This window comes from Erpetoichthys calabaricus, chromosome 11 (genome assembly GCF_900747795.2).
Source record: "Erpetoichthys calabaricus chromosome 11, fErpCal1.3, whole genome shotgun sequence".
Taxonomy (NCBI): Eukaryota; Metazoa; Chordata; class Cladistia; order Polypteriformes; family Polypteridae; genus Erpetoichthys; species Erpetoichthys calabaricus.
This window is the reverse complement of record NC_041404.2, coordinates 147356743-147381657: the sequence shown is the minus strand read 5'-3', so window position 1 is coordinate 147381657 and position 24915 is coordinate 147356743. Positions and strand designations below refer to the sequence as shown.

The 24915-nt window shown below is 36.0% G+C and overlaps 1 protein-coding gene across 6 annotated transcripts in view; it reads right to left on the bottom strand.

Moving 5' to 3' along the window:
• The window catches only part of crebbpa (CREB binding protein a), a 107690-nt gene that overhangs the window by 64851 nt on the left and 17924 nt on the right, over positions 1 to 24915 (bottom strand). For 2 of the 6 annotated variants that reach the window (XM_051933392.1, XM_028814284.2), the window contains exons 6-17: positions 23103 to 23336; positions 22714 to 22822; positions 19762 to 19908; positions 19520 to 19637; positions 16986 to 17175; positions 13720 to 13782; positions 12681 to 12787; positions 12231 to 12419; positions 10528 to 10857; positions 9528 to 9704; positions 2762 to 2948; positions 2551 to 2669 (exon numbers count right to left, since the gene is read on the bottom strand). In XM_051933392.1, coding sequence (XP_051789352.1) covers positions 2551 to 2669; positions 2762 to 2948; positions 9528 to 9704; positions 10528 to 10857; positions 12231 to 12419; positions 12681 to 12787; positions 13720 to 13782; positions 16986 to 17175; positions 19520 to 19637; positions 19762 to 19908; positions 22714 to 22822; positions 23103 to 23336 — 1970 coding nt within the window. Of the gene's footprint in view, positions 1 to 2550; positions 2670 to 2761; positions 2949 to 9527; positions 9705 to 10527; positions 10858 to 12230; positions 12420 to 12680; positions 12788 to 13719; positions 13783 to 16985; positions 17176 to 19519; positions 19638 to 19761; positions 19909 to 22713; positions 22823 to 23102; positions 23337 to 24171; positions 24430 to 24915 lie in introns of those variants that run through there. The other 4 variants (XM_051933390.1, XM_051933391.1, XM_051933389.1 and 1 more) reach the window with 4 other exon arrangements.

The following is a 24915-nucleotide window of genomic DNA, read 5'->3' as shown; positions in this document are numbered from 1 at the left end:
GGCTGCACGATTAATCTTTTTTTTCTCATGATAACGATATTTATGACCCACGATCAGTTAATAAATATCGTCGCGATTTTACAGTATAAAGACCAAACTGTTTTTTATGGGCTGAGTTTACGGATTGGACTGCGTCACTATGACGTTACTGCGTCTTGATTGCAAGTGCTTTCTGAAGCAGTAGAAGTCAATAGCAGCAATAACAGTCAGTCAGAATAAACATATGATGGCGGAGCAACGTGCAGAAGTGCGATTGTTAGTTCCTAAAAAGGGGTCATACTCAGTTGTCTGGAACAATTTCGATTTCGAGGAATGTGATGTTGATCAGGTACGAGTCTTGTGCAAACTTTGCTCCTGTTCCGTCCAAACGTCCCAAGGTAACACAACAAACCTCATAAACCACCTTAAAAGCCACCACAAAGTACACTATCAAGAATTTCAACGACTGAAGGCACAAACAGCAACAACAAAAAATTACCAGCCATCCACAACACAGACAACAATATCAGGGACATTGTTCAACGCAATACCATATCTGTCTAGCCAGTACCGCCGCTCCCTATACGCAGAGTACGCAGTCTGCGTAGGGCACCAACTCCCAGGGGGGCACCATCCCAGCTGCTCAAAAAAATCGTTTTTATTTATTATAATAATAAATTAATATTAATAATATTCATATACAAATAAACAAAAATATAAACGTATATATTGCATTTTACGGTGAACGCAGAGTAGGCTAAGCACACGTGATGACGCGCGCGTCCTCACCTCTGTACCCAAATCTCTGTATTGCTCTGCGCATAGCAGTGACGCTCCCTGTAACTGTTGCCTCTGCTGAGCGAAGTTTTTCTAAAATGAAGCTCATCAAAACGTACTTGCGCTCATCTATGGCACAAGAGCGCATGAGTGGTCTGGCAATTGTCAGCATCAACTCTGAATTAGCAAAGGCTTTATCATATGAAGAGCTCATTTACGACTTTGCCTCAAGAAAAAGCAGAAGTATGCCTTTGTAAATTTTGAACTTTGGAAAGCTCCAGCAGATGACAGTGTTGATTTTATTTCAGTTTATTATTGTTTATTTTATTTATTATAAATGTTTTATTTAAAGTGTGATTTTAGTTTGTATTTTTTGCTGTAGAGCTACAATTGTAATTTATAAATGATACAATTTATTTATGTATTTAATTTTATTTGAATAAAGTTCTATTTTGGCCCCTATAGTAGGTGTTTTTTTTATTATTTTATTTTTACTTCCGTAATATTTGGGGGAGGGGGCACAAAAGTAAATTTCTGCTTAGGGCACCCATTTGGCCAGCAGCGGCCCTGTGCCTAGCTCGCAAAGACTCCGGGAAATAACAGAGGCGATCACATACCATATAGCCAAGGATATGTGTCCAATAACCACCGTGAGCAGTGAGGGGTTTAACAAAATGATCGCAACACTTGATAAAAGATATAGCATTCCCTCACGCAACCATTTTTCCAATGTTGCGCTGCCCTCGCTGTATGCGAAATGCCGAAAAGAAATAGAAAGAGAAATTCTCTGGCTCGGCCTTGAATATTTTGCTGCCACGACCGACTTATGGTCAAGCAGAACTGCGTAACCGTATTTGAGCTTGACAGTTCATTTTATTGACAGCGAGTTTCAGATGAAAAGCAAGTTTTTGCAAACTTCGTTTTTCCCACAAGACCATACAGCGGAGTTTATTGCAGTGGGCCTCAAAGAAGCGATGTCCGCTTGGGGCTTGGTGGAAGAAAGACTTGTGTGCATCACAACGGACAACGCAGCTAATATGATTAGGGCAGCATCTGTGAATAACTGACCGAGGCTACACTGCTTTGGTCACAGACTTCATTTACCAAAGGAATAATCGTCATTATTAATTGTGATAAAAATTTTGAGCAAAATAATCGTGATAATCATTTTTTCTGTTATCGTGCAGCCCTATGTGAAATAATAACCAACTTGTAAAATACCCAACTTTCCTTTAAAAAGCATCAGACCAGAGAAGAAAATCTCATAAGTACAACATAATGGACTAAGTTTTTCACAGGAAAGTAGAACTCATGAAAATAAAGTTTTATGTTTCATTTTTTCAAAAGTATAACTAATAGTTAACATAATGATTAAAAGACGATATAATGCATGCAGAGTCAATATATACGCTTCTCATGAACACTTAGCTCTGAAAAGTGGACACCTATAGCTTTCCAAAGTAGACTGCAAGAAGACTGACTTTTCCTATTTAAATGTATTGATCTTATATCCTGTATTGTCATACAAAATAAAAATATATTCCATAACTAACTGAATAAAAGATGCTTCAACCACATACTTGTTTATTATTATCCCCCTTTCTGTTTATTTTTCTAAAGCTGTACATATATCAAGTAATTGTAAACAATAGCAAGGACCAAAACTAGGCTGCCTTTATTTAAACAAAAATGTCATGTTCTATAACATTTACAAATTTAGATATAAGCTAATATATAAAAATATAATACTGTGAAGAAAGTATTCACTAAATACATGCTGTTCAAGTTACTTACAGGGATTCCTAAGAACTGGGGATCTACAGGTTGCCGAAATGGAAGAGATTCTGGATCTTGTCGATATAAAGCTTCTAATGTAGGCATCAGTGCTTGCCTCAACTCTTCTGGTTTAAAAACTGGAGAGAGAGAAGGAATTTAAAAAAAACAACAAAATAACAAGCTGTATTTTTTTCAAGTGAATGGCTATTGCAGCTTTCCAGAATCATACATTTTCTGTGGCCTTGTGACACAACTGTAGGGTGAACCTGACCGTTGGATTCCATCTCCTTCTCCTCCTTGACCTCTGCCTTTACATCACATTTTTTTTCTTCCACTTCCATTGGCTCCGGTTTTCCCTCCACACCATCAGAATCCTCTTTATCTTGAGATACCATTTGGAATATATCATCTTCAGGCTAGGAAAAATAACATTCAGGAGTAACTGGTTTATCATCATGTAATTATAAGATTCTGAATTGTTGTGTTGCTGTCATAACCTTTAAAATGGAGCAGCAGTTTTAACAGACATATGTAGATTGGAGATTAGGGATAATGCTGAAAACAACTGACATTACCCTAACTTTGGCTACTTTCAGTAATTCAACACAGTATTACAATTAGTAGAGCACTGACAAAAGCCAGTTCTGCTAAAAAAAAATTAATAATAAATGCTGGCAAAAGTATATCTGTACAGGCTAAGGACAAAGAGATACCTTAGCAGAAGGTTTTATATTTCTGCAAGACAGACTGAAAATAAAATGGCCATTGTTTAGTTTAAATGGTTTATCACTTAAGAAACAGGGACTCAAAAAACAAACAAATAAAACTGGAAAAAGAGAGATTTTTGCACAGAAGGTTGTTAACCTCAAGAATATAATACAGTGGAACCTCGAGATACGATCACCTCTGTATACGAGAAATTCAAAATACGAGGAAAGTATGAGCGAAAAATTCAGATCTAAATGCGAGCATTGGCTCGCGTAACGAGCCACGAGCCAGGCTGTGAGTATAGCTCGCGGCTTAGCGAGGGGGCGTGGTAGCAGTTGCGAGCCGCGATCTGCGGTGTCTGCGTTTCTCACTTAAGTGCACAGGTGGGAAACTGCCCACATCCATGATTGTTCCTGTGGCTGATGGGCTGCAGCTATATAGAGAAGCGCGAGCCGGTTAAGGGGGAGAAGAAGTAAAAGAAAAGAGAGAGAGAGAGAGAGAGAGAGCGCGCGCGCGCGAAGGCAGACAGGCAGGCAGGCAGGCGGTGCGGGAGAGCGAGCGAGCGAGTGCAGGCTCACGTGTAGCTGAACAGTGAGCTGAACAGGCGAGCCAAACAGCTGAAGCAGGACGGTGTAGAGAAGGTCAGCTGCATTAAGAGTGTCTCGCCTGTTGCAGAGCCCGCAGGTGAGACGCTAACAGAGAAGAAGCACCGGGGATTGTCATCTGTTTTTTAAAGACTGCATCCTTTTGACGTTTTAACCTCGTGTTAAAGGATTATTATTCTTGTGTATTTTAAACCTCCACTTCACAACTGTTTTAAGGATTATTTATTTAAAGATTTATTGAATGCTCTACTGCACTTTGGACACCTGTTTTTGATTCTTTTAATAATCAGTTATATTATTTACCAGTGTTATTTATTAAAGGTAGACTACAGTATATATAATTTATCAGTGTTATTTGTTAGGAAAATTGATTTTTATGTTAATATATTTGGGGTGCGGAACGGATTAACTGGATTTCCATTATTTTCAATGGGGAAGTTTGTTCTAGATACGAGAAATTCGCTATACAAGCTCAGTGCTGGAACGAATTAAACTCGTATATAGAGGTTCCACTGTACCAGGATATATTAAGACAGTAGAAAACACAACATCTTTTTAAGAGTCAGTGTGCTTAAATGGCCATCAGGGAAAAACTTATTATAAAAGGCTCCATTTACACAAGAATTATTATTGACAAATGAGACTGGACCATTCAGTTCCTAAATCCCATGTAGGTACTTTTTAAAATTTGTTGCTATTTTCTGCTTTTCTCACATGATATTGGTAACTTGCTTCAGATCCCAAAATGCTTTTGTGTTGTGATTCCTGGATTTTACCTTGAATGTACTCCTCCTAAATACTTACTAGAGTCAATGATGAAGTAATTCACATTTTAAATGAAACAATTCTGCCGAACCAAGTTTACCAACATTTTTAAGAATTTTGAAGTCCTGGATTAGAACATTATGCAACACTATCTGGTATAGACTACTTCAATTCTTTTAACCTATCAGAGTAATACCTGACCTTGAGTCGAGGGTGTATATGGTTGGGGTTTACAGCATGGCTTTAAGTGCTGCTTTAATTTACACAATTAATTTTGCTAAAGTTGGGCATAAAAACTGTAGATGCATCCACAGACTTCTTTTCACAAGTCTATTATACAGATTGAGCATTATTTAAGTCACATGATTTTTTTTTTTTTTAAACACTTCTTATAATATAACGTAACACTGCTGGATGAGAATGTTATACCACTGTAAACCCCTGAACCCTTTTTACAGTTTCCACTCTGTTGGTTGCTATCAAATATTTAAAATTTTATAATTAACATGTTTTTGATGACATGTTAATGATCTGAACTTGTCTAGATCAAAATAAACTCTCCAACGGTTTTCTCATGTAAACACTGCCCAGGTCTTTATGAATTGCTTTTAGTATGTCCTAACTATATTTGCTTCTGCCCAAATTTTGGTAATCTCTACAAAATTCCTAAGTTTGCAAATTTAAAAGAATACAAAACTACGTAATATTCAGCAAAAACAGCTTAGGTACCCATAAAAGTCCACCAATGAGCTCAAACCATGAAAGAATATCTATATGGAGAATATTCTCCATTTTGTGTTCCATGTCATTGGCCCATTAAAAAGCACCTTTACAAGTTATACCTTACCACACTGCTTGTAAAATCCCATCAGGCCCAGGGGCTTTGTCAGTCTTCAACACACCTAGAGCCTGAGGCACATCAGACTATTTTGAAATCTTTAAAAACAGAATGTTTATTTCTACCTTCGGCATTTCTTTTAACTCTTTTAGGGCGGACATCGACTTTTGTTGACACAAGAAGTTGAGGATGGATATCAGGGGCAGAGGGCAAAAGAATGCTGTAAATGCTCATAAAACTCACCATTACATTATAGGTAGACCTTCTTTGCTCGGAGGACCATTAGACTCATTGACTTGATGTTGAAACCCTGCGTGTGTGTGAGTAGCATAGAGTAAGCAATGTCTAGAATGGCATCGACATCGGGTGAGACAGCAAAGCAAATGCACAAAGCAAAATAGTCTGTGCATATTATTTATTTCTTTATTTTTTGTGTATTATTGCTGAATCGGACTCTGACTTATCCAACTCCAATTTTGATACAAGTGATCTGGAGATGGAAAATGAAAGTCAGTTGCCTGTATCAGCTGACCGGTTGCCAGCTGATCGTAGTGCTGGACACGCTCATGCAGCTGACGCGCCAACGAAAACGTTCACCCTGGGAATACTACACAGACATCGATCTGTGGGAGACAAGCTGGCAACTGGGCTTCACCAAACAACATGGCCTGCTGGTGGACACAACGGATTAGCAGCCCCTCGACTACTTCAAGCCATCTTTTACCAGAAAGTGCCTTTCAGCTTATAAGTAATGGGACAAACACGTATGTAATTAATATGTGAATATGCCTACTGTAGGGGCTCCTGGAACATAAAACAGAGTGACATTGGTCATAAATAAGTATTTTATGTTGATGTATGTGTGAAACCATTGCTTTATATGCTTTTTAGAAAAATGATTTTTGGAAAAATATTCAGCCCAGGGACAAAAGGAAGAAAACAATTAGCCCTAAAAGAGTTAATTATCTTTTGCAAATATTTGCATGAAATAATAATTCAGTTCTTGTTGGATATGTTGCGAATTTCTGATTAATTGTCCGTGTGCATTTTTTTCCTCATTATTCTTCTTTAAGTATTGACGAGCTGTATATACCCGGCGTTGCCCGGGGCAGAAGTAACCTAATCGGTCAAACACTTACATATATACCAAAGTAAACCTAATCGGTCAAACAGTTACATATATAAAAAAACCGAACCTAATCGGACAAACAGCTAATCTATATACATAAGCAAACCTAATTGGTCAAACAGTTACATAAATACAAAAGCAAACCTAATCGATCAAACAGCTTCATATATACAGAAGCGAACCTAATTGGTCAAACAGTTATGCATGTGCAGAATGATTTTACAAACATTATGCGTGTTAACAATCATTAAAAAGAAAAGATTGAGGAACTGTTCTTCTATATGTGATGAAGCCACTAATCAGACAGATTTTTTTCAGGACCCAGCTGTTTCATAACTAAACTACTGCCACCCCAAAGTAATGCCTAATAGTGGTTTTTGGGGTAGCTGTGGAATAAAAAGGGTGTTTTTTAGTCAGTAAGAATCTGACAGTACCCTTCAGTACGGGCTGAAGGGTGCCTATGTAAGGTTTTACATCCTTCCCGTATGGAAAAAAAAACATACTAAACTTTTTTTTCATCATTACACATAATCTCAGTCAAATGGAAGTACGCATTCTCAATTTATTTTTATCTAATTTTTACTTTTTCACAAAGCCATCCCATGCCAATTTGTATGAATAAACTTTTGCTAGAGAGTTAGCAAAAGTTTATTCATGCACATATTTTAATACGGATAATCTATCTCTAATCAAGGTTCTCATTTTCATTCTAATTTAAAATAATAATAGATACTCATTTTTTTCTTCTGTTTTAGAAAAACCAATCTATGCCACCTACGTCTTCGTCAAGTCAGCTTCATCCAGCTTCATCACATATAGAAGAAGAGTTCCTCAATCTTTTCTTTTTAATGATTGTTAACACGCATAATCTTTGTAAAATTATTCTGCACATGCATAACTGTTTGACCAATTAGGTTCGCTTCTGTATATATGAAGCTGTTTCATCGATTAGGTTTGCTTTTGTATTTATGTAACTGTTTGACCAATTAGGTTTGCTTATGTATATAGATTAGCTGTTTGTCCGATTAGGTTCGCTTCTGTATATATGAAGCTGTTTGTCCGATTAGGTTCGGTTTTTTTATATATGTAACTGTTTGACCGATTAGGTTTACTTTGGTATATATGTAAGTGTTTGACCGATTAGGTTACTTCTGCCCCAGGCAACGCCGGGTATATACAGCTCGTATATATATATATATATATATATATATATATATATATATATATATATATATATAGCAAAATACCCGCGCTTCGCAGCGGAGAAGTAGTGTGTTAAAGAGGTTATGAAAAAAAAGGAAACATTTTAAAAATAACGTAACATGATTGTCAATGTAATTGTGTTGTCATTGTTATAACTGTTGCTGTCTTTTATATATATATATATATATATATATATATAGATATATAATATACACACACACATAAACATTTATATACATATACATATATATACATATCTACATATACACATGTACATATATATACACACACATACATAAACACACACATAAGACTTACTGAGTGAAACGGGCTTTCATTGACAATCATGTTACGTTATTTTTAAAATGTTTCCTTTTTTTTTCATAACCTCTTTAACACACTACTTCTCCGCTGCGAAGCGCGGGTATTTTGCTAGTATATATATATATATATATATATATATATATATATATAGATATACATATACACACATACATGCAGTTTTAATAACACAGAAATCAATATAAACATTAACATCATTATCATATGAGAATATGAAGTAATATATAAGAAGCACATTTCATATAAATATAAATTATTAAACAGTAAAATCTTCTTCTGTAATTTGCTACCGTGGCAATTTGTGTGTCTGTCCAGGATTTTAAATGACCTGTAGCTCGCAAACCGTTGCACCTATACACTTGAAATGTGGTACACATATAGTACGTCACGTCTACTATCCGCTTTATGGGTGATGATTGTTTTAGTCTTTTTATCTTTATTTTATTTTATTGTACAATCAAGTCCTATCTGCGCACAGCAGGGGCAGCCGTGGGCGGATGTGTATGGTGTATTCACTCGATGTTATCGTGCATTGCGCTGTCAGTGGTATTTTGATAAAAGAATTTGAACAACATATAAGAAGCGTATAAATTATTAAACAGTAAAACATTAACATTTAAGAAGTAAAGTTACATTAAGTACTACTGCTGTGCCTTCGGGTATACCTCATTTTTTGTTTGCCCATTACATGCTTAAATGTATACATTTTTTGGTGCACCTACCCGAGAACACGCGACATATAACCGAGCGTGGGAGAAGCATGGATTTTAAACACGCGTTGAGTTGATGTGCTGGTCTCCCTCGTGAAATAACTGGTAATGTTTGACTAAAATCTACAGCGAGTAAAACGACATTAGCTCCTATTTTTTTTTTTACGATCTCTGAGATCTTGCTTTTTTCGGTTCAAGGCTTCATAAGCTCTTTTATGTTGTATGGTGTACTTATTCCAAACCATCATCTTTGAATGTTGCAACACTTTCGCCTTGTATGTAGATCGGGGTAATTACATTCATTGCATTCCTAGTCTGAATCACAATGTGATTGTATGGGTGGTTACCTGGCACTGTAGGGTTGCCACCCGTCCTTTAAAATACGGAATCGTGCCGCGTTTGAGAATGAAATTGCGCGTCCCGTTTTGAATCAATACTGGACGGGATTTATCCCGTATTTTTTTTATCATTTTTTTTTTAAAGCAGCGTCTCATGCAAATCATCCCACACGCATTTTATGAAGATGCCTCCTTTCCTACTTTTGATTGGGTAATACTTGATGTCATCGTTAGTTTGATTGGTGTTTTTAACTGTCCAGTGAGTAGGGCGTGTCTTTCAACGGAATGAAAAAAAGGCCCACCCGACGACCCACCCATTCCATTTTTATATATATAGATTAAGAAAATGCAATTTACCTCCTGTTTCAGTTTGGCTTGATGTTCACCATATTTAAATTCCTTCTCTTCTTCTTTGGATTTTGACTTCATATTGACTACAAAGTCAGCTCCACACTGCTGAGAGTTTAGATCTCCATTGGTAACAGTGCCTGGAGAAGCTGAATGCAGATCAACACAACCTGCTGCCTCAGCAACCTTTGGGTTAAAAGAAACTGGTAAGTAATGGTCAAGATTCATTCTATATAACCATCCAACTATTTTCACAACCACTTATCCAGTCCAGGGTTACAGGGAACCTGTGCTTACCTGGTAGCAAAACATTGGCTAGGGTACCAGTTCATCACAGGGCACATGCACAAACACACACACCTAAACCCAGGACTTTACAATTCTTAGTAAAGCGAAAAAGGGAAAAAAAAAACAAAAAACTACAAACTAAAATCACAATCTAACAAAAAAGATGTACCATATAAATGGAGAATATAATTTCAAATTTAAATATATATTAGTAACCAGAGAAAAAATACAGAAACATATAAGTTAGACATTAGGGTACTTAAAGGAATATTACACAAAAATTATGTTTTGTTTACTAACAGCCAAGAAAAAAATTTATTCTAGGTTTTAATGGAGAAGGAGATGAATGCAGTATCTTCAATTCAAAAGCATAACATGGGCCGTTGTAGGTGCATGGATGAATAGCTGAAAACTGAATTATCCAAAACTTGAGATTTTTCCCTGGACATTTTGATTTCGCTTGCTAATGTTCAGTTTGGGTCACTAAAGCCTTCTGCATCAGGAACTTGCCATTTCCGGTCTACATAAAAACATTGAATTAAATGTTTTTGCAGCTAAAGGATCACCATAAACAATAAGGGTCAGTAATTTTTAGCGGAGAACTCTTTAACAGCAAATCAAAATATCATACAAAAACAAAATTAACACTTTGTGTGTTTGCAAGGGTTCAATTTTATTCATTTATTTTTTCTACAAATAGGTAACAGCAGGTACCACTTACAGCAGTAGTAGTAGGATGCTTAGGTTGCAACTCTTGAACTGGGCTAAGTGGTTGAGTCGGGGCACAAAGCGATCCAAGATCTGGTGGTGTGCTTTGTGCTGCAGCTGCACTAGGAAGGCCATTAGGAGTTGAAATAGATGCTGGTCCTACAGGGGAAACTGTTGTTGAGGGTTTAGCCGATTGGTGTGCCAGGATTTGAGAGGAGGGAAGCTGAGTAGGCTGCACTTCTGCAGGTGGTGCTACGCGGACTGATAGCTGTACAGCAGGTGGACAAGGCAGTGCAGTATTCTGACTGGTTACTGCAGCAGCATTCTGTGTTTGAGAATGAGTCTGCAAAATATATACTTACAACAATAAACAAAAAGGTAGAGAAAATAGAGCAGTGTCTAAACATCAATACTATATATTTTCAAAAAGGCAAATCATGTAATCAGACAGGAACACTGTACATATTGAATGTTTGCAGTATATAGTAAGAAAACTGCTAGTGGGAATAGTACCTAGTTTTACATAGGCTCAGAATTAAACAAAAGCAGAGGCAAAATGCATTCATACCGAGTGCAACATAGTGATTATAGAGGTAAAACTGCTTAAGAAGTCATTAAAACCAACTAATGGAAAAACAAAACTACTCTGTTATCTGGTACCAACTTTATATCCATTTTGAAAATAGAAGGCCACAGGGCAGTATGAAGGAAATTATTTTTGGATATCAAGCATGGCAAAGTGCTGGTTCAGACTTAACTGATGCTTCTCAGTAAAAATATTATAATACTCCAAGGGAACTGAACATAATACTCACATAAGAAATTAAAGGAAAGGTGTTTCTATCAGCGGGCGCTCCGGTTTCCTCCCACAGTCCAAAGACATGCTGGTTAGGTGGATTGGCGATTCTAAATTGGCCCTAGTGTGTGCTTGGTGTGTGGGTGTCCTGCGGTGGGTTGGCACCCTGCCCGGGATTGGTTCCTGCCTTGTGCCCTGTGTTGGCTGGGATTGGCTCCAGCAGACCCCCGTGACCCTGTGTTCGGATTCAGCGGGTTGGAAAATGGATGGATGGATGGATGGATGTTTCTATCAGCATTGTACAAATAATAATGGAGGTGATACTGGCTCCATTTGAGCTGGGTAGGGAAAACTGCTTACCACAATTTAGGAAAGAAACTGATGACCATGGCAGGGATCAAAAATGACAAGAGTCAATAACAACAAATTATATTTTTTATATAATTTAAATTTATTTATATAAAAAAAAACTGACTATATTAGCTTGGCAATTTTAGATCCTACAATAAACCTAAAATGACAAATAAGGTGAAAACGTTTAAGATTCTTTGTTGGAAATTTGAATTCACAACATGTCAAATGTGCTGAATTGGATGAAAGGCAAAAGAAGGAGAGATGATATAACATTACAACACAATAAAAACAGCAGATCACAGTCTAAATTAAAAAATGCAGAGTGAGTCGAGAACATCTATAGGCTGCTCCTCACATTATTTTTTTTTATTGTCTAAGAACATGCTTTTCAGTTCCCAAAGAGAATTATAAATATGTATATGAGGTAATGAGACCTATGCCAAGTTTTCATTTTTAGTTTTTGACTCTAAATATACAACCCAGCATCTAAATACTTCTATAGGATTTAATATGCAAGGCAGAAGAATGAATGAATCTTTATTAGTAACGAGTAAGATCAACTCTACCTGTGAAACCCCAGTTTGAGATGTAGGTTGTCCCATACTCAAATTATTTACATTCATAGGTCCAGGTGATACTGTAAACTGGTTTTGAGGCAGAAACTGGTTCTGGATATTTGTCTGGCCAACCACATTACTACTCTGGGCTCCAAACAGGCTCGGGGCTTGTGCTAATCGTGATGTTGATGGACCCATCTAATTTATATAAAAAAAAAAAAATAATTTGCTTTGGCTTTTGAGGTACTACACAACAGGTTCAAAAAGCTAGAAGAAAAATAAAATAGCTCTCAACAGCTGAACAGATATAATATGATATTTATAAAAGTGAAAAGGGTAGTATCTCTACTTCTGCCTCTGAAAATAATACTAGTGTAATTTTTTGCAAGTTTATAAAAGGTTTGGTTTTCACATATACTGTATATTCTATGGAAAAATAAGCAAGAAATGCATACTTACAGCTGGAACAGCATCCAAGGTGTTCACAGGACCTGCAGGGTTCGTTTGGGAGGATTTCTGAGTCATTTGCGGATTCCCGACAGTCATAGGAATAAACTGGTTAATACCTACTGATAATTATGTAAATTAGTAGGAAGTAGTAGTATCCTGTACCAACAGTGAAAATCAGGAAAATTACCACATTTACAGCTTTACAGTATGGAACAGATGATTAATACAAAAAAAAGACACTACAAAATGAGGTTCTCAAACAACAGTAATAAAACTAAAATCATAATGATACAAAATGCTTGATTACACTCGCATTTGTCCCACCCGAGTCAATGTTTGGTAGAGAAACTTTTGCTAACAATTCAAGCCATACACAATATATGCCAATCAACTCTAAACATTCATGCAGTATAATATTTGCCAATTACTCATTTTAAAAATATTTAAGATCCCTTAGGTAAGCTGTGCATGGAATTTTAGACACCTATATAGTGAGCAAACAAAAATTTGTAATGCACTTCTCCATCTTTGTGCTCTTTATTAAGTGACAATCTCAACTGTACTGATGAATTCAGAAGAATCCTGAATTAAGTATCCCAATGGTGAACAATACTGCCTCATAGCTTCAGAACACTGTGCTTGAACTCTGGGTGTCAGTCTGTGGGAACTTTGCACATTCTCCTTCTCTGTGTATTGGGGAGTTCTTTTCTAGGCAAACCAGTTTTGCCAAAGTTGTGTAAGTCAGGGTAATTTGTGAGACTAACAAATCAGTGTAGGTGTGTGGGAAACTGTGCCATGTGATCGATTCTTGGTCCCATTCAGTGTTACAACCACCTTATGCCCAAAGCTGCCTATAATTAGGTAAATGTGCAATAATGTGAGTAAAAAGCAGAAACCTTAACACACTGGCAAGAATTCATCACCACATAATCTTTATAATATTAAGCCAGATGAATTTGGAAGTGTATCTGGAAGTATCTAATCATTGAATCTAAAACTATGTCAGGAATATCTAAATGCTTTCCCTGGAAAGGACAGTACAAAATACCTTGTGGTGGCTGCATGCGATTCGTGAGCTGCTTTAGAATGCTGGTTAAAGGCAATGGTCCATCTGAATAAAATTCAAACATGAAAAATAAAAACTGTTAATGTCATACAAATAAAATAAAAAATAATCAAATATCTGACAATCTCCCTCACATCCTAGTACCAAGAGATTTGACTTAACATTTACCTAACATACTTATTTAACTACACTGGAATGAAATAAAGCACCATACTACAAAAACAACACCACTTTAACTGTTGTCTCAGTCACAGAACACATAAAACAAATATCCAGTAGACCTAGCATGTCAAAAGGGTACTCAGGTAGTAATATACTAGGCGCATCCATTCCCAAACAAAATATAAATGGCATTAAGAAAAAAGAAATATTTAAATCTTTAAAATGGATGCTAAAAACCACATCCATCAAAAACTAAACACAACCAGTTCTGAAACAAACAGTGGCGCAAATAACATTTTATAGTACTTTAAAGATATTCTGTAACTAAAGTCAGCTAGACATCTATTTATTAAAAATATGTCCAGAACAAGTGTGATTTCACTTTATTACTCACAATTACTCTTAACTAGTATTAGTAATCTAAATGTATTTTTTCACTTCAATAGAAGTACCTTTTTTCTTATACTTCAGCAATTATCAGAAAAAGCTTTTCGCTACTAGGTGGTGTATATCTCTATTATATAAAAAAAAAATCCTAGGAGAAGACAAGACTTTTTCATAAAGATAATTTCAAGTCCCGCTAGACGAGACTTTGTGCCAAGAGATTTAACCATGCCCACAGTCCACTCGCCTCTCATTCGTGTGAATGCTATTGTCAGAGACAGTTCCTGTGCTCTCAGCTCTTGCAAAGTTTTGCGGGGGTGGAGATAAAAGACAAAGAGTAGAAGACAAAGTAGAATGTTGTAAATCAGTTACTATCAGTATTTTGAAACCTAAAATTTTAGGTACTTTCATAATCTCTAACCTGCTCTGCATGTGTATTGCACCAACGTTTGCGAACCTCTATACGATGTTCTACTTTGTCTTCTACTCTTTGTGTTTTATTTCCGCACCCCGCAAAAATTTATAAGAGCTGAGAGCACAGGAACTGTGTCTGACAAAAGCATTCACACTAATGAGAGGTGAGTGGACTGTGGGCGTGGTTAAATCTCTTGGCACAAAGTCTCATCTCGTGGGACTTGAAATTATCTTTCTGAAAAAGTCTCATCTCATCCCAAGATTTTTTTATATAATAGAGCGACTAAAACTTGTCTCAAAAAACTGATTGTAAAGATCGCATTAGCACTAACAAATGGAAATTATTACTCGATGAAATAACAGAACAGCAAAAAGAGACAGAGTATATGGACATAGGTGATATGACAGAAGTATATAGATATTCTTTGGAGACTTGTAGATCGTCTAATTCGTGTTGCCATCAGGGAAAAGTAGTGTTTCTTCCCAATGAAGAGGCATATCCGTGTGAAATAAAACGTGTTATTTGGTGAAAGTGAAATCCACAAACAGTACAGGCAAAATATCTGAACCTGATGAAGGCTATCTACAATAACATGTTTGCGTTCACATCATTCAATAATCAAAACGTAGATTTACATGATTCAGGACCATACACTATGAGAATCTGTGGTCCCACAACAATTAAAGCTACTACAAGTTTATTTTCAAAGAAACCACAATTTGGTCAGGTTTATATTTATGATCACGGAGAAGCGATGAAACATAGAATCAAAAGAGTTATAAACGATTGGACGTATTAGAAATTCTACAGCCAATAATAGATACTAATCCATACGTCCAAAAGAATCTCACTTTACACAAAATTTATCTGAAAAAACACGGACAAAAAAGTTTTCTTGGATTTCTATATGAATCTGAAAGATCATGCTCGCATACATAATAAACTAATATGTGGCAAATTGTCAGCAATAACAGTTTCGAAAGATGGAGATATCAAAGACAGAGTTGATATTCTTGTTTATCCAAAAGCACAGCACGATTTGTCGCAAGCAGCAGATCTGGGAATCGACAAGCACGTAGGGCCCGCACGGGTGTTGGAGAGCAAAGCGAGCAGGGGGCAGAGCCCCCTAGTTTTTACAAAATATCAAGACTATGATTAGCGTATTTTAAATTTTGTACACATATACACATTAAACAAACAAACACCAAGTTTGCCCAGCTAGGATAATTCAATATTCTCAGGTCAATTTTATGATGATGGGAAAGTAAGATTGCCACTTTCATCTGGAGGTGATAAGTTAGAATACTTGCTTCTTTTCATTTTCAGGGGTGAAAATATTAAAAGCACTGCGGCTGTCAATTGTTTTTAAATGGGGGAAAGCCCCTTTATGACTTGTGAATCAAATCCCCATTGATTGGTCTAATAGAGTACATTAGTATTAGTAATAGTACAGTATTTTAGTCGCTTTAAACTATATGACTCTCTATTGTAAGGTATGACATACAATGTTGCTGCTTGTATTTCTTTTAAATAAACTGGGTTATTGTGCCTTTTATGTGCTTCACAAATTAATAAACTTCATATGACAATGTATTACCATCACCTTATTATTAATACGTTACACATAAAATTAAAAATACTAAAATTTTATCATTTAAAATACAATAAAAGACATTTGGGTAAAGCCTATGTGACGATTTCATCTCCTGCTTTTGCTATTATAGTATCATGGCTACATGTTTCTTTTTTCAATTAACAGCATGTATTTTATTTCATGAACTCAGTCAAAATTTTACTCTTTATTTCCAAGTGTTTGAAAAGGGACATTCATTTTCTGACACTGCGAACAATGAGATTCTGTGGATGTACAAATATTTTTACAACATCTGTATGATCTTATGGCCTTATTTGAACAGGTCAGAAGACTGAGTATCTTGCCAAAAGACTAATAGAACATTTAAGCATCACAAGTTTAACATCTAACTGGTATGTAAAGGTAGCGAGTAAGTAAAAATTTATATTTTCTCTCATTTAATATTAAACCTATCAGTAAGTTCACTTAATTACTTGTGACACTGGCAGTTGATATAGTTGATTACAACATACATGTACAGCTTATAAGCAAGAACAGTCAAATTATTAATTTAATATATCATTTCTTTAAAGCATCTGCAATTCATGAAATTAGCGATCCGTGTCAAAACTAGTTGGAGAAAAAGACAGTCTTCTTGTGTAAACACAAAAATAGTACAAATATTCTGAATGTGGTTACATTAGAAGTACTCACTTGGTGGTCTTATGGTTTGAGTTGAAGGCAGAGCAGGCGTTTGATGCACTACTGGCTGCTGGTTGCTAGTGGCAGCCATCTGTGCTTGAGTGCCCAAAACATTCTGTCTTTGTAGCCGTGACCTACGTTTTTCTTCAAGTTCCTTCTGTATTTTGTAAATTTTCTCAGCTAACAGATGGTAATACTCATCCTAACAAGAAGCAAAAATAAATTATCCTTGAGCTCACTACAAAATATAACACTAAATGAGGCCTAGGTGAAAAGTGGGCTTTTCTGTACAATAGGCAGACTTTCTCCATATATCTTTTCTATTAATGCTAAACTACACACACTCATTAATTTGGTCCTCTGGAATACAAGTATAAGCTAAACAAAACTGGCCAAAACTCAGAGGCTGAATTTCAGCTGGGCAACTTTAATCTGTGTTATAAACGATTCTTTAAATTTCACTGATGTGATTATACATATTTTAGATTCATGGCACTGCAATTTAATGTACAAGCTTCAAAATTTGGTTGAACTGTCAGGACTCCTCTTACATGTGTCACTTTGTTTTCCTAAACCTTTTCAGTATAAGATAATCCAATGACAAGCCCACTTGCAATGTTATTTGCAGTCAGATATTGTGTACTTCAAGATTCAGAATTAGGACTGATTAAATCTGCATTCTTTGCCCTTATCTGAGGTAATTTGGAAAATAATGTAAACTTTTACTTCAGAGCTATTCAATTACAAATTCAGTTGGGTCAGCTTCTCAAACCAAGAAATTTAGTGGGGACAGACATTTGAAGTGGCAGGTAAGCAGCAGGTAATACATTTTAAACTACAACAAATGAATGTATTGATAAACACGTAATATTTATTCATTGTGTTCCTTTTAAAATTTGGGCACAGCTGACACAGGCACATAAACAATAAAAACAAGCTGTAACTGAACTGAATATGAACTTCTAGCAATACTTTTTTCCACTTTTGAAGTAAAAAAAAAAATATATATTTTGGTCATATCTGACCTACGCACATCTCAAAGTGCATAAAAACAAAATAGTGAACAGTTATTAGCAATAGCATTTGTTTTCCTTTTCTCTCTATTATGTTAAAAAAAGTTTTCCGTCATGTCTGCATTATTCAGCCTTGACCACTCCTCCCCACACTGCTCACCCAATCACTACTCCTACTGCGCACATTCTCTCTCCGTACCACCTTGTGACACTTTCAGTGCTAACTCACCCTTCAATGCAGTCGGTTATAATGGAAAGGCAGAAAAGCAAATTATCTATTCAAGAATGTTGAATTTCACAATGCAATAGAAAAAGAGCGGCAAAAATTGATAATGAACGTTGAAGAAAAGAAAACGAACAAAAATGAGCTGCATATAATAAAAATCAAGTACAAAGAGAATTGTCTTGTAAATGAAAGAGAGAAAAAAAAAAATCACAAACAATATACAAAAAGAAATGCAACTATCTATAATAACTAAGGACCAAACCGTCTTCTTCCCATGCTCTGCATACTCTTCTATATACCATGTCTTTAATTAAATACAATCACTTCTGTAATGGAGGAGCGCCCCGACACCTTTCGAGAACTCACATCCAAGACCAGGCACATCACAACATGCATGCAATCAAAAAAGAGCACAGTATTAGCAATAATATTTGTTTGCCCTTTGAAATTAAATATGTATTTTGGTCATATACAGTTAGGTCCATAAATATTTGGACAGAGACAACTTTTTTCTAATTTTGGTTCTGTACATTACCACAATGAATTTTAAATGAAACAACTCAGATGCAGTTGAAGTGCAGACTTTCAGCTTTAATTCAGTGGGGTGAACAAAACGATTGCATAAAAATGTGAGGCAACTAAAGCATTTTTTTTTTATCACAATCCCTTCATTTCAGGGGCTCAAAAGTAATTGGACAATTGACTCAAAGGCTATTTTTCACTTAGGGGTGTACTCACTTTTGTTGCCAGCAGTTTAGATATTAATGGCTGTGTGCCGAGTTACTTTGAGGGGACAGCAAATTTACACTGTTTTACAAGCTGTACACTGACTACTTTACATTGTATCAAAGTGTCATATCTTCAGTGTTGTCCCATGAAAAGATATAATAAAATATTTACAAAAATATGATGGGTGTACTCACTGTATGTTAAAATGTACTCCGGTGAACATTGGATTAAATTATTTTTAGTGCCTTTAACAGAATACTGTCATCTAATGGGCAATGGCAATAACATTTTTAAATATCCCAGCACAGGTTCTTCTTTTAACTGTACCTGTGGGTCGACCAACACCAGTGTAACAGATGTTTGACATATAGTTGAGAGATCTGAACACGAGACTGTTACTATTTTATTATTCTGTTTAACCCAACCTACATATTGTTAAAAATTATCTTTATTTTTTGCAGTGAATATTCAAGCATGGAAGTAAATCTGTTAAGGACTGTACTCCAACTCTTTTTCTAGGCAGACATGGAATGAAAATGTACACAATTAAGTGTTCTTTTAAAATAAATACCACATACCCTGCTATTAGCAGACTCGTACATATCTCCTTCCACCTTACGTGCATAGGCCACCAAGTTCTCCATGCGTCTGTCCTTCAAAGCTGCCGGATCAGGTGTTGGAAATATGGCTTGAACTCTGTGTAGAGGAACATTGATTTAGAAGTTACTAGAGTGTGGAACCGTGGATCCTAGAGCACAGATTTATAATCTCTAAAAATTTTACTTGGTCAATTTATGGACAGAACCAAAAGACCACTTACAATTTATGAACCAAGTGATTTCGCAGGTCCTCAGTAACATGCTCATGCCAGGATTTTCGAACCCTAGGGGAAGACAAAGGTGCTGCTGTTGGAAGATTTCCCATGTTTGTCATTTTGTTTCCACCAGAGCCATCCGAAAATAACTGACTATAAAATCAAAGCAGAGCAATATTATTTATATTATGTCTGATCAATGCAAACTCCAATTTCATGTCAGAATTTCAGGCTTCTCATTTGGTTAGATGAATGCTTTTTGTATTTGCTTATCTTAAAATCACATTTGTTACATGCTGCTTTCCTGCATTCACCTGTTTGTACAATTGATATAAGGCTATATAATCACTATAGTGGTCTTTGTGTTTATACTTACTGTGGGGCATGGGCAAACATGTAACTAGTTGAGTCCTGCACACAAGATGTTCAGTAACATTATGGTAGTCTTTTTCTTTTTTTCCTCTTCTCAAATAAGGAAGACAGAATTACCCATTAACAGCAGTAGATTTTCTGATTTTTTGGTAAATTTGATGCTGCACTTATGATTTTATCCCACAGTGTTTTGTAGTCTTTAAAGTGTGCTTCAGTGTCATTTTACTCATTTGTTTTTATTTTTGTCCATGAATTTAAAAAAAATGCAAGACTCTTGCTCTAATTATTCAAATTAAGGCAAGTACAGCATGTAGATTCGTCACAGGGATGGAAATTAGAAACTTAATAATTTTCAATTTTGCTCCAGGCGTGATACAGATTTTACACCAGATGCTGGCTCTAGTATTGACTTGGCATTGTGCTTAACAGTTATAAGCTACAGAAGTTTAGCCACTATGTTTTATTTGTGTTGATGTGGTATGCACCTCACACTTTTGACAGCCTTGTAAACAAAATTCACACACCTCAAACTTTATTCACAGAAAAGTGATGAACTGCCTGCAAATTACACTTACATGAGAGATTATCTGGAAGGCTCTTGTACTTACTGCTGTCTTGTGAGCAGAGAGAGAATATGTTTTGGTACAAAACCTGCAGTTAGGATTCTGCAGTTTAATGGTGTTATAAGCATACCGATTCATTCACTGATGAAAAAAGGCTGCAACAATGTCTAGAATTTTACAATTATGGAAAAGGGCGAACTATAAGTAAACATTATTAGGTAATTTAATTTTGACATGCCTTTCCACCATCCTCCAATAGATAGATAGATAGATAGATAGATAGATACTTTATTAATCGTCGGTATTTCTATTATAAAAAAAAAATCTTGGGAGGGAGACGAGATGTGATCTCAGAAGACAATTTGATGTCCCGCGAGAGACACTTTAACATCACGCATGACAAGACAGTGAGACATTTAAAACAAGTTCACAGACATCTAACCTAGCAGTTGTTGGAATGCTTCTGGCAGAAACGCTTCATGTGCTCCCAGCTCTTAAAACAACGACAAGCGACAAGCAGAACACGCAGCTCGCCAGTAGCAGCAGCAAGCCATCAGATGATCCAACTGCTTCTCCTTCGAGTGCGTTCGACCCCCCCACACCCCCTTAACCTAAAATGACAGCTGCTGTACAGGCTTTTAAATGATTGATGCGCAGCGCGACAAACAGAACACGCAGCTCGCCAGCAGCAGCACGACAGCAGCTGATCCGAGGACATCTCCTCAGCATGCGTTCATACGAGCAGCGTTATACGTCCTGCGAGAAAGAGATTTAACCACGCCTAGGGCCGGAAATAAAGGACAACTATTGTTTTTATTAAAGTTGTAAAGTAAAAGTGAAAATAATGCATATGTAACAATTCCCATGAAAATAACAATCTCTTTAAATTGTATATCTGGTAAACCAAACCCGGGGGTGGGCAAGCAAAGCAAGCAGGGGACGGAGCCCCTTAGTCTTACCAAAAAAAAAAAAACAGAAAATAATTCTAATTCTTTTTTTAAGTTTGGATTAATGGAACTCTGGCATGGGATTCAACAGGAAAGATTCTTTTTCACTAACACATTTAGCCAAAGAAAAACCCATCAATCCACCCATATTCTAAGCCACTTATTAAGTTCAAGGTCAAAGAGGTAGTCTAAATGAATAAAATCTATGGCCTAAATTAACAACTCAAATGTACAGTTGTTTAAACACATCATTTTTATTCAAAACTGTGACGCTGTCCTGAAGGAACCTATACTTTTACACACAACACTGTGTACATTTTTGGCAAAGGCAGCTGAGAAAGGAAAATGCCAGAGTCATATCTCAGGTACAGTGTGATGAAAGAATTGTCATAGTTGCCAGACAAACTTCTTAATCTCACAGGTTGTCTATTGAATCTGCTTTCTTGTGATATTAATTTTGGAAAAATGTGCAGGGTGCTAAGAGATAACAAAATCAAAGTTATGCCTTTCCGATTACATTTCCTTCCACCTTCCCTGGCCATCTGATCATAGTATCAGACATAACATTATAATCATGAGAATCTTAAAAATATTTACTACTTGTACATCTGTAAATCAATATGTGCATGTTGATTTATTCTTATTTACATTTTACATAAATTAATTCATGTACTTTTTAGTTTTTTTCTTGCTATTTTTTCTTTGACATCTTCTAAAACACTTTGAGCTGTATGCCTTGTATTTAAAATGTGCTATAGAAAAACATGTTTTGTGGATACAATATAATGAAATGAATAGTCAAGTACCATAACTGTATACTTTAATTTTCCAACGAACTAAAGTGAAATGATCTTGAACAGAATTAATCAAGTCAAAAAATTAGATATTAAGTACATTATTTCATAAGGTTTTTATCATTGTACTAATCAGGTACATGTAAATCCTGTAGGGAGCACCAGGCTCTGCTGGGGACACCTGCCAGTATAATGGCAAAAATATTTTGTAGTTTTCTTATGATGGGAACATTTTAACCATATTTAGATGTACAAAAATCATGAAACATTTTTTAAACATACCCAGAAGTAACAAGAGAAGATGGAATTGTTGAATCTGGCATGAGGCCCGTTTGCTGTTCAGACACAGCAACTCTAATCCCTGATCCTCCTTGGTCTACCTGATTAGTACCTGAAATGATATATGTATATGTATAAAAAAAAAACTCAAACATTTTTACCTCTTCAAAATAATTGAATAAGAACAGTAGGCTTAGTAAAACAACATAAATCAGGCTCATTAACCCAAAGCATGGCAATATGATTAAATATTAACAATATAAAAAGGTAAAGTCTACAATCTATCACATTAAAGAATTTACAAAAACAGCCATGAGAATACAAGATTAAAAAATGTAAATTTGTAATACTGTATATTAAATTCTGTTTGAATGTACTTCAGTTATATTTACCAAGTGAACTAATAGATCTCATCTGTTGATGTGGCTGGTTCTGTACTTGCTGCTGATCAGATACCTGAGGCTGGTTACCATAAGAAAGCCCCAGAGCATCATATGCCCGCTGCATTGAGCTTGAATCAATGAGATTAGTGCTGTTTACTTTTGGAGTACTTTGCTGTGCTGCTCCATGGGTTGCTCCTGCACTAACTGAATTTGATAAGTCTGTGCTGGCAGGACCTAACAAAGCTGTATAGGAAACAGGAAAAACTGTAATAATTAATCATGCAACTTTATAGAAAAGTAAATTATTTCAACAACGCATGTTGAACAGGCTCAAGACATGACAGGCATAGCTATCAAAAGTTCCAAACAACATATTCAAAACAGTACAGTTAATGTTTTCAATTTTTTTAATGCAACAAAAACAGTATATACAATTTAAAAATAGGCACAGAAATGAAATACCACTAGTCTTGGGGAATACAAATGCTGGCTATGTTATTAGGTAGGTAAACAGAAAACTAATAGACATCTCTACCCATATCACAAATATTAAAAATCATATTACTAGGATGTTATATGCCTCCAAAATTAATAAATAAACAAAAGACACCAATAAAAAACAGCTAAATAAAAAAAAGTAAAATAAAAATGTCAGGTTTCTCAGACCTAGTGGGATAATGAGATTAAAACATATGAAAATGGACCTAAACAAGTAATCACACTGCGCATCATCCCACAAAGTGAAATAAAACATCATCTTTAGTCAAAGGATTATGGTGATTAGCATGGGGACTACAGCAGACGTTAGTGCTATATTAGTGACTTCTTTATACAGTTAATGGCTTCCAAAGTGGTGTTGCGCATTCTGAATCATGCAAGGACTGCTGGAACATTTTATTTGCTAGATCTACTATTAAAAGATGTTGCAGATAAATCACTGAAACAGATTTAGATCACAAATATTTACAAAATATTCAATTGCCAGGAGTTTACATAAACATAGTCAACCTTCTGTGCAAGACACCATTTATTGGGAATGACTGCATTAAAAAAAATATTCTCAAATAATTTTACATACTGCATGCTGTAACAGAGGGTATACATGGGCTTGCATCTCAGCAGGTTGGATGATGGTACCTTTGCCAGTCAGGAGGCCAAAATAATGGAAGGATATTAAGCAGTCAGTACGGACTGCTTACTGAGGTCATGTGTTTCCCTCAGTACACTGGGTGGCAGCATCCCTCTGGCAGTGCTCCTGTGTGGACACCCAAAGGGTTGGATGGGAGATGCTGGGATCGATCCTCTGATGCCGCTGGAGGGGGCGACTGAGGGAAGACTCCCCCGTCATTTTGAAGTTCCAATTGAAGGAGAAGAGTTTCCCAGCTGCAATTTTTTAAAAAAATTTTTTGCTGGAAGTACTCCCAGGTCCAGTTTTAAAAGAGGCATCTCCTCAGTCAGGCAAGTCAGAGTCGGTAGTGTAGTGGGGCAAAACTCGTCTGGAGAGGAGGAGGATAATGACAATGAAAAAAAGAAACAGAAAGAGATTACTGTGCTGGTGTATTACATTTTGGGAAAAGAGCCTGTGAGGAAGGTAAATGTGCAAAATAAAGTGTTTTGGGATATGACACTTGTTTCTTAGGTTGGGGTACGGGACACTCTCCATGCTCAACAGTGTAAGGCAATGATGTCTAAATATATTTTTGGCTATTTGAAAATTCTAAAGAAAAGTATAATTTTATTTTGATGGACTTCCTGAACTATCACAAAATTATTTGTATTTTACGGGTGGGGTACAGTAATGCAGTGCAAAATACTGCCTTAC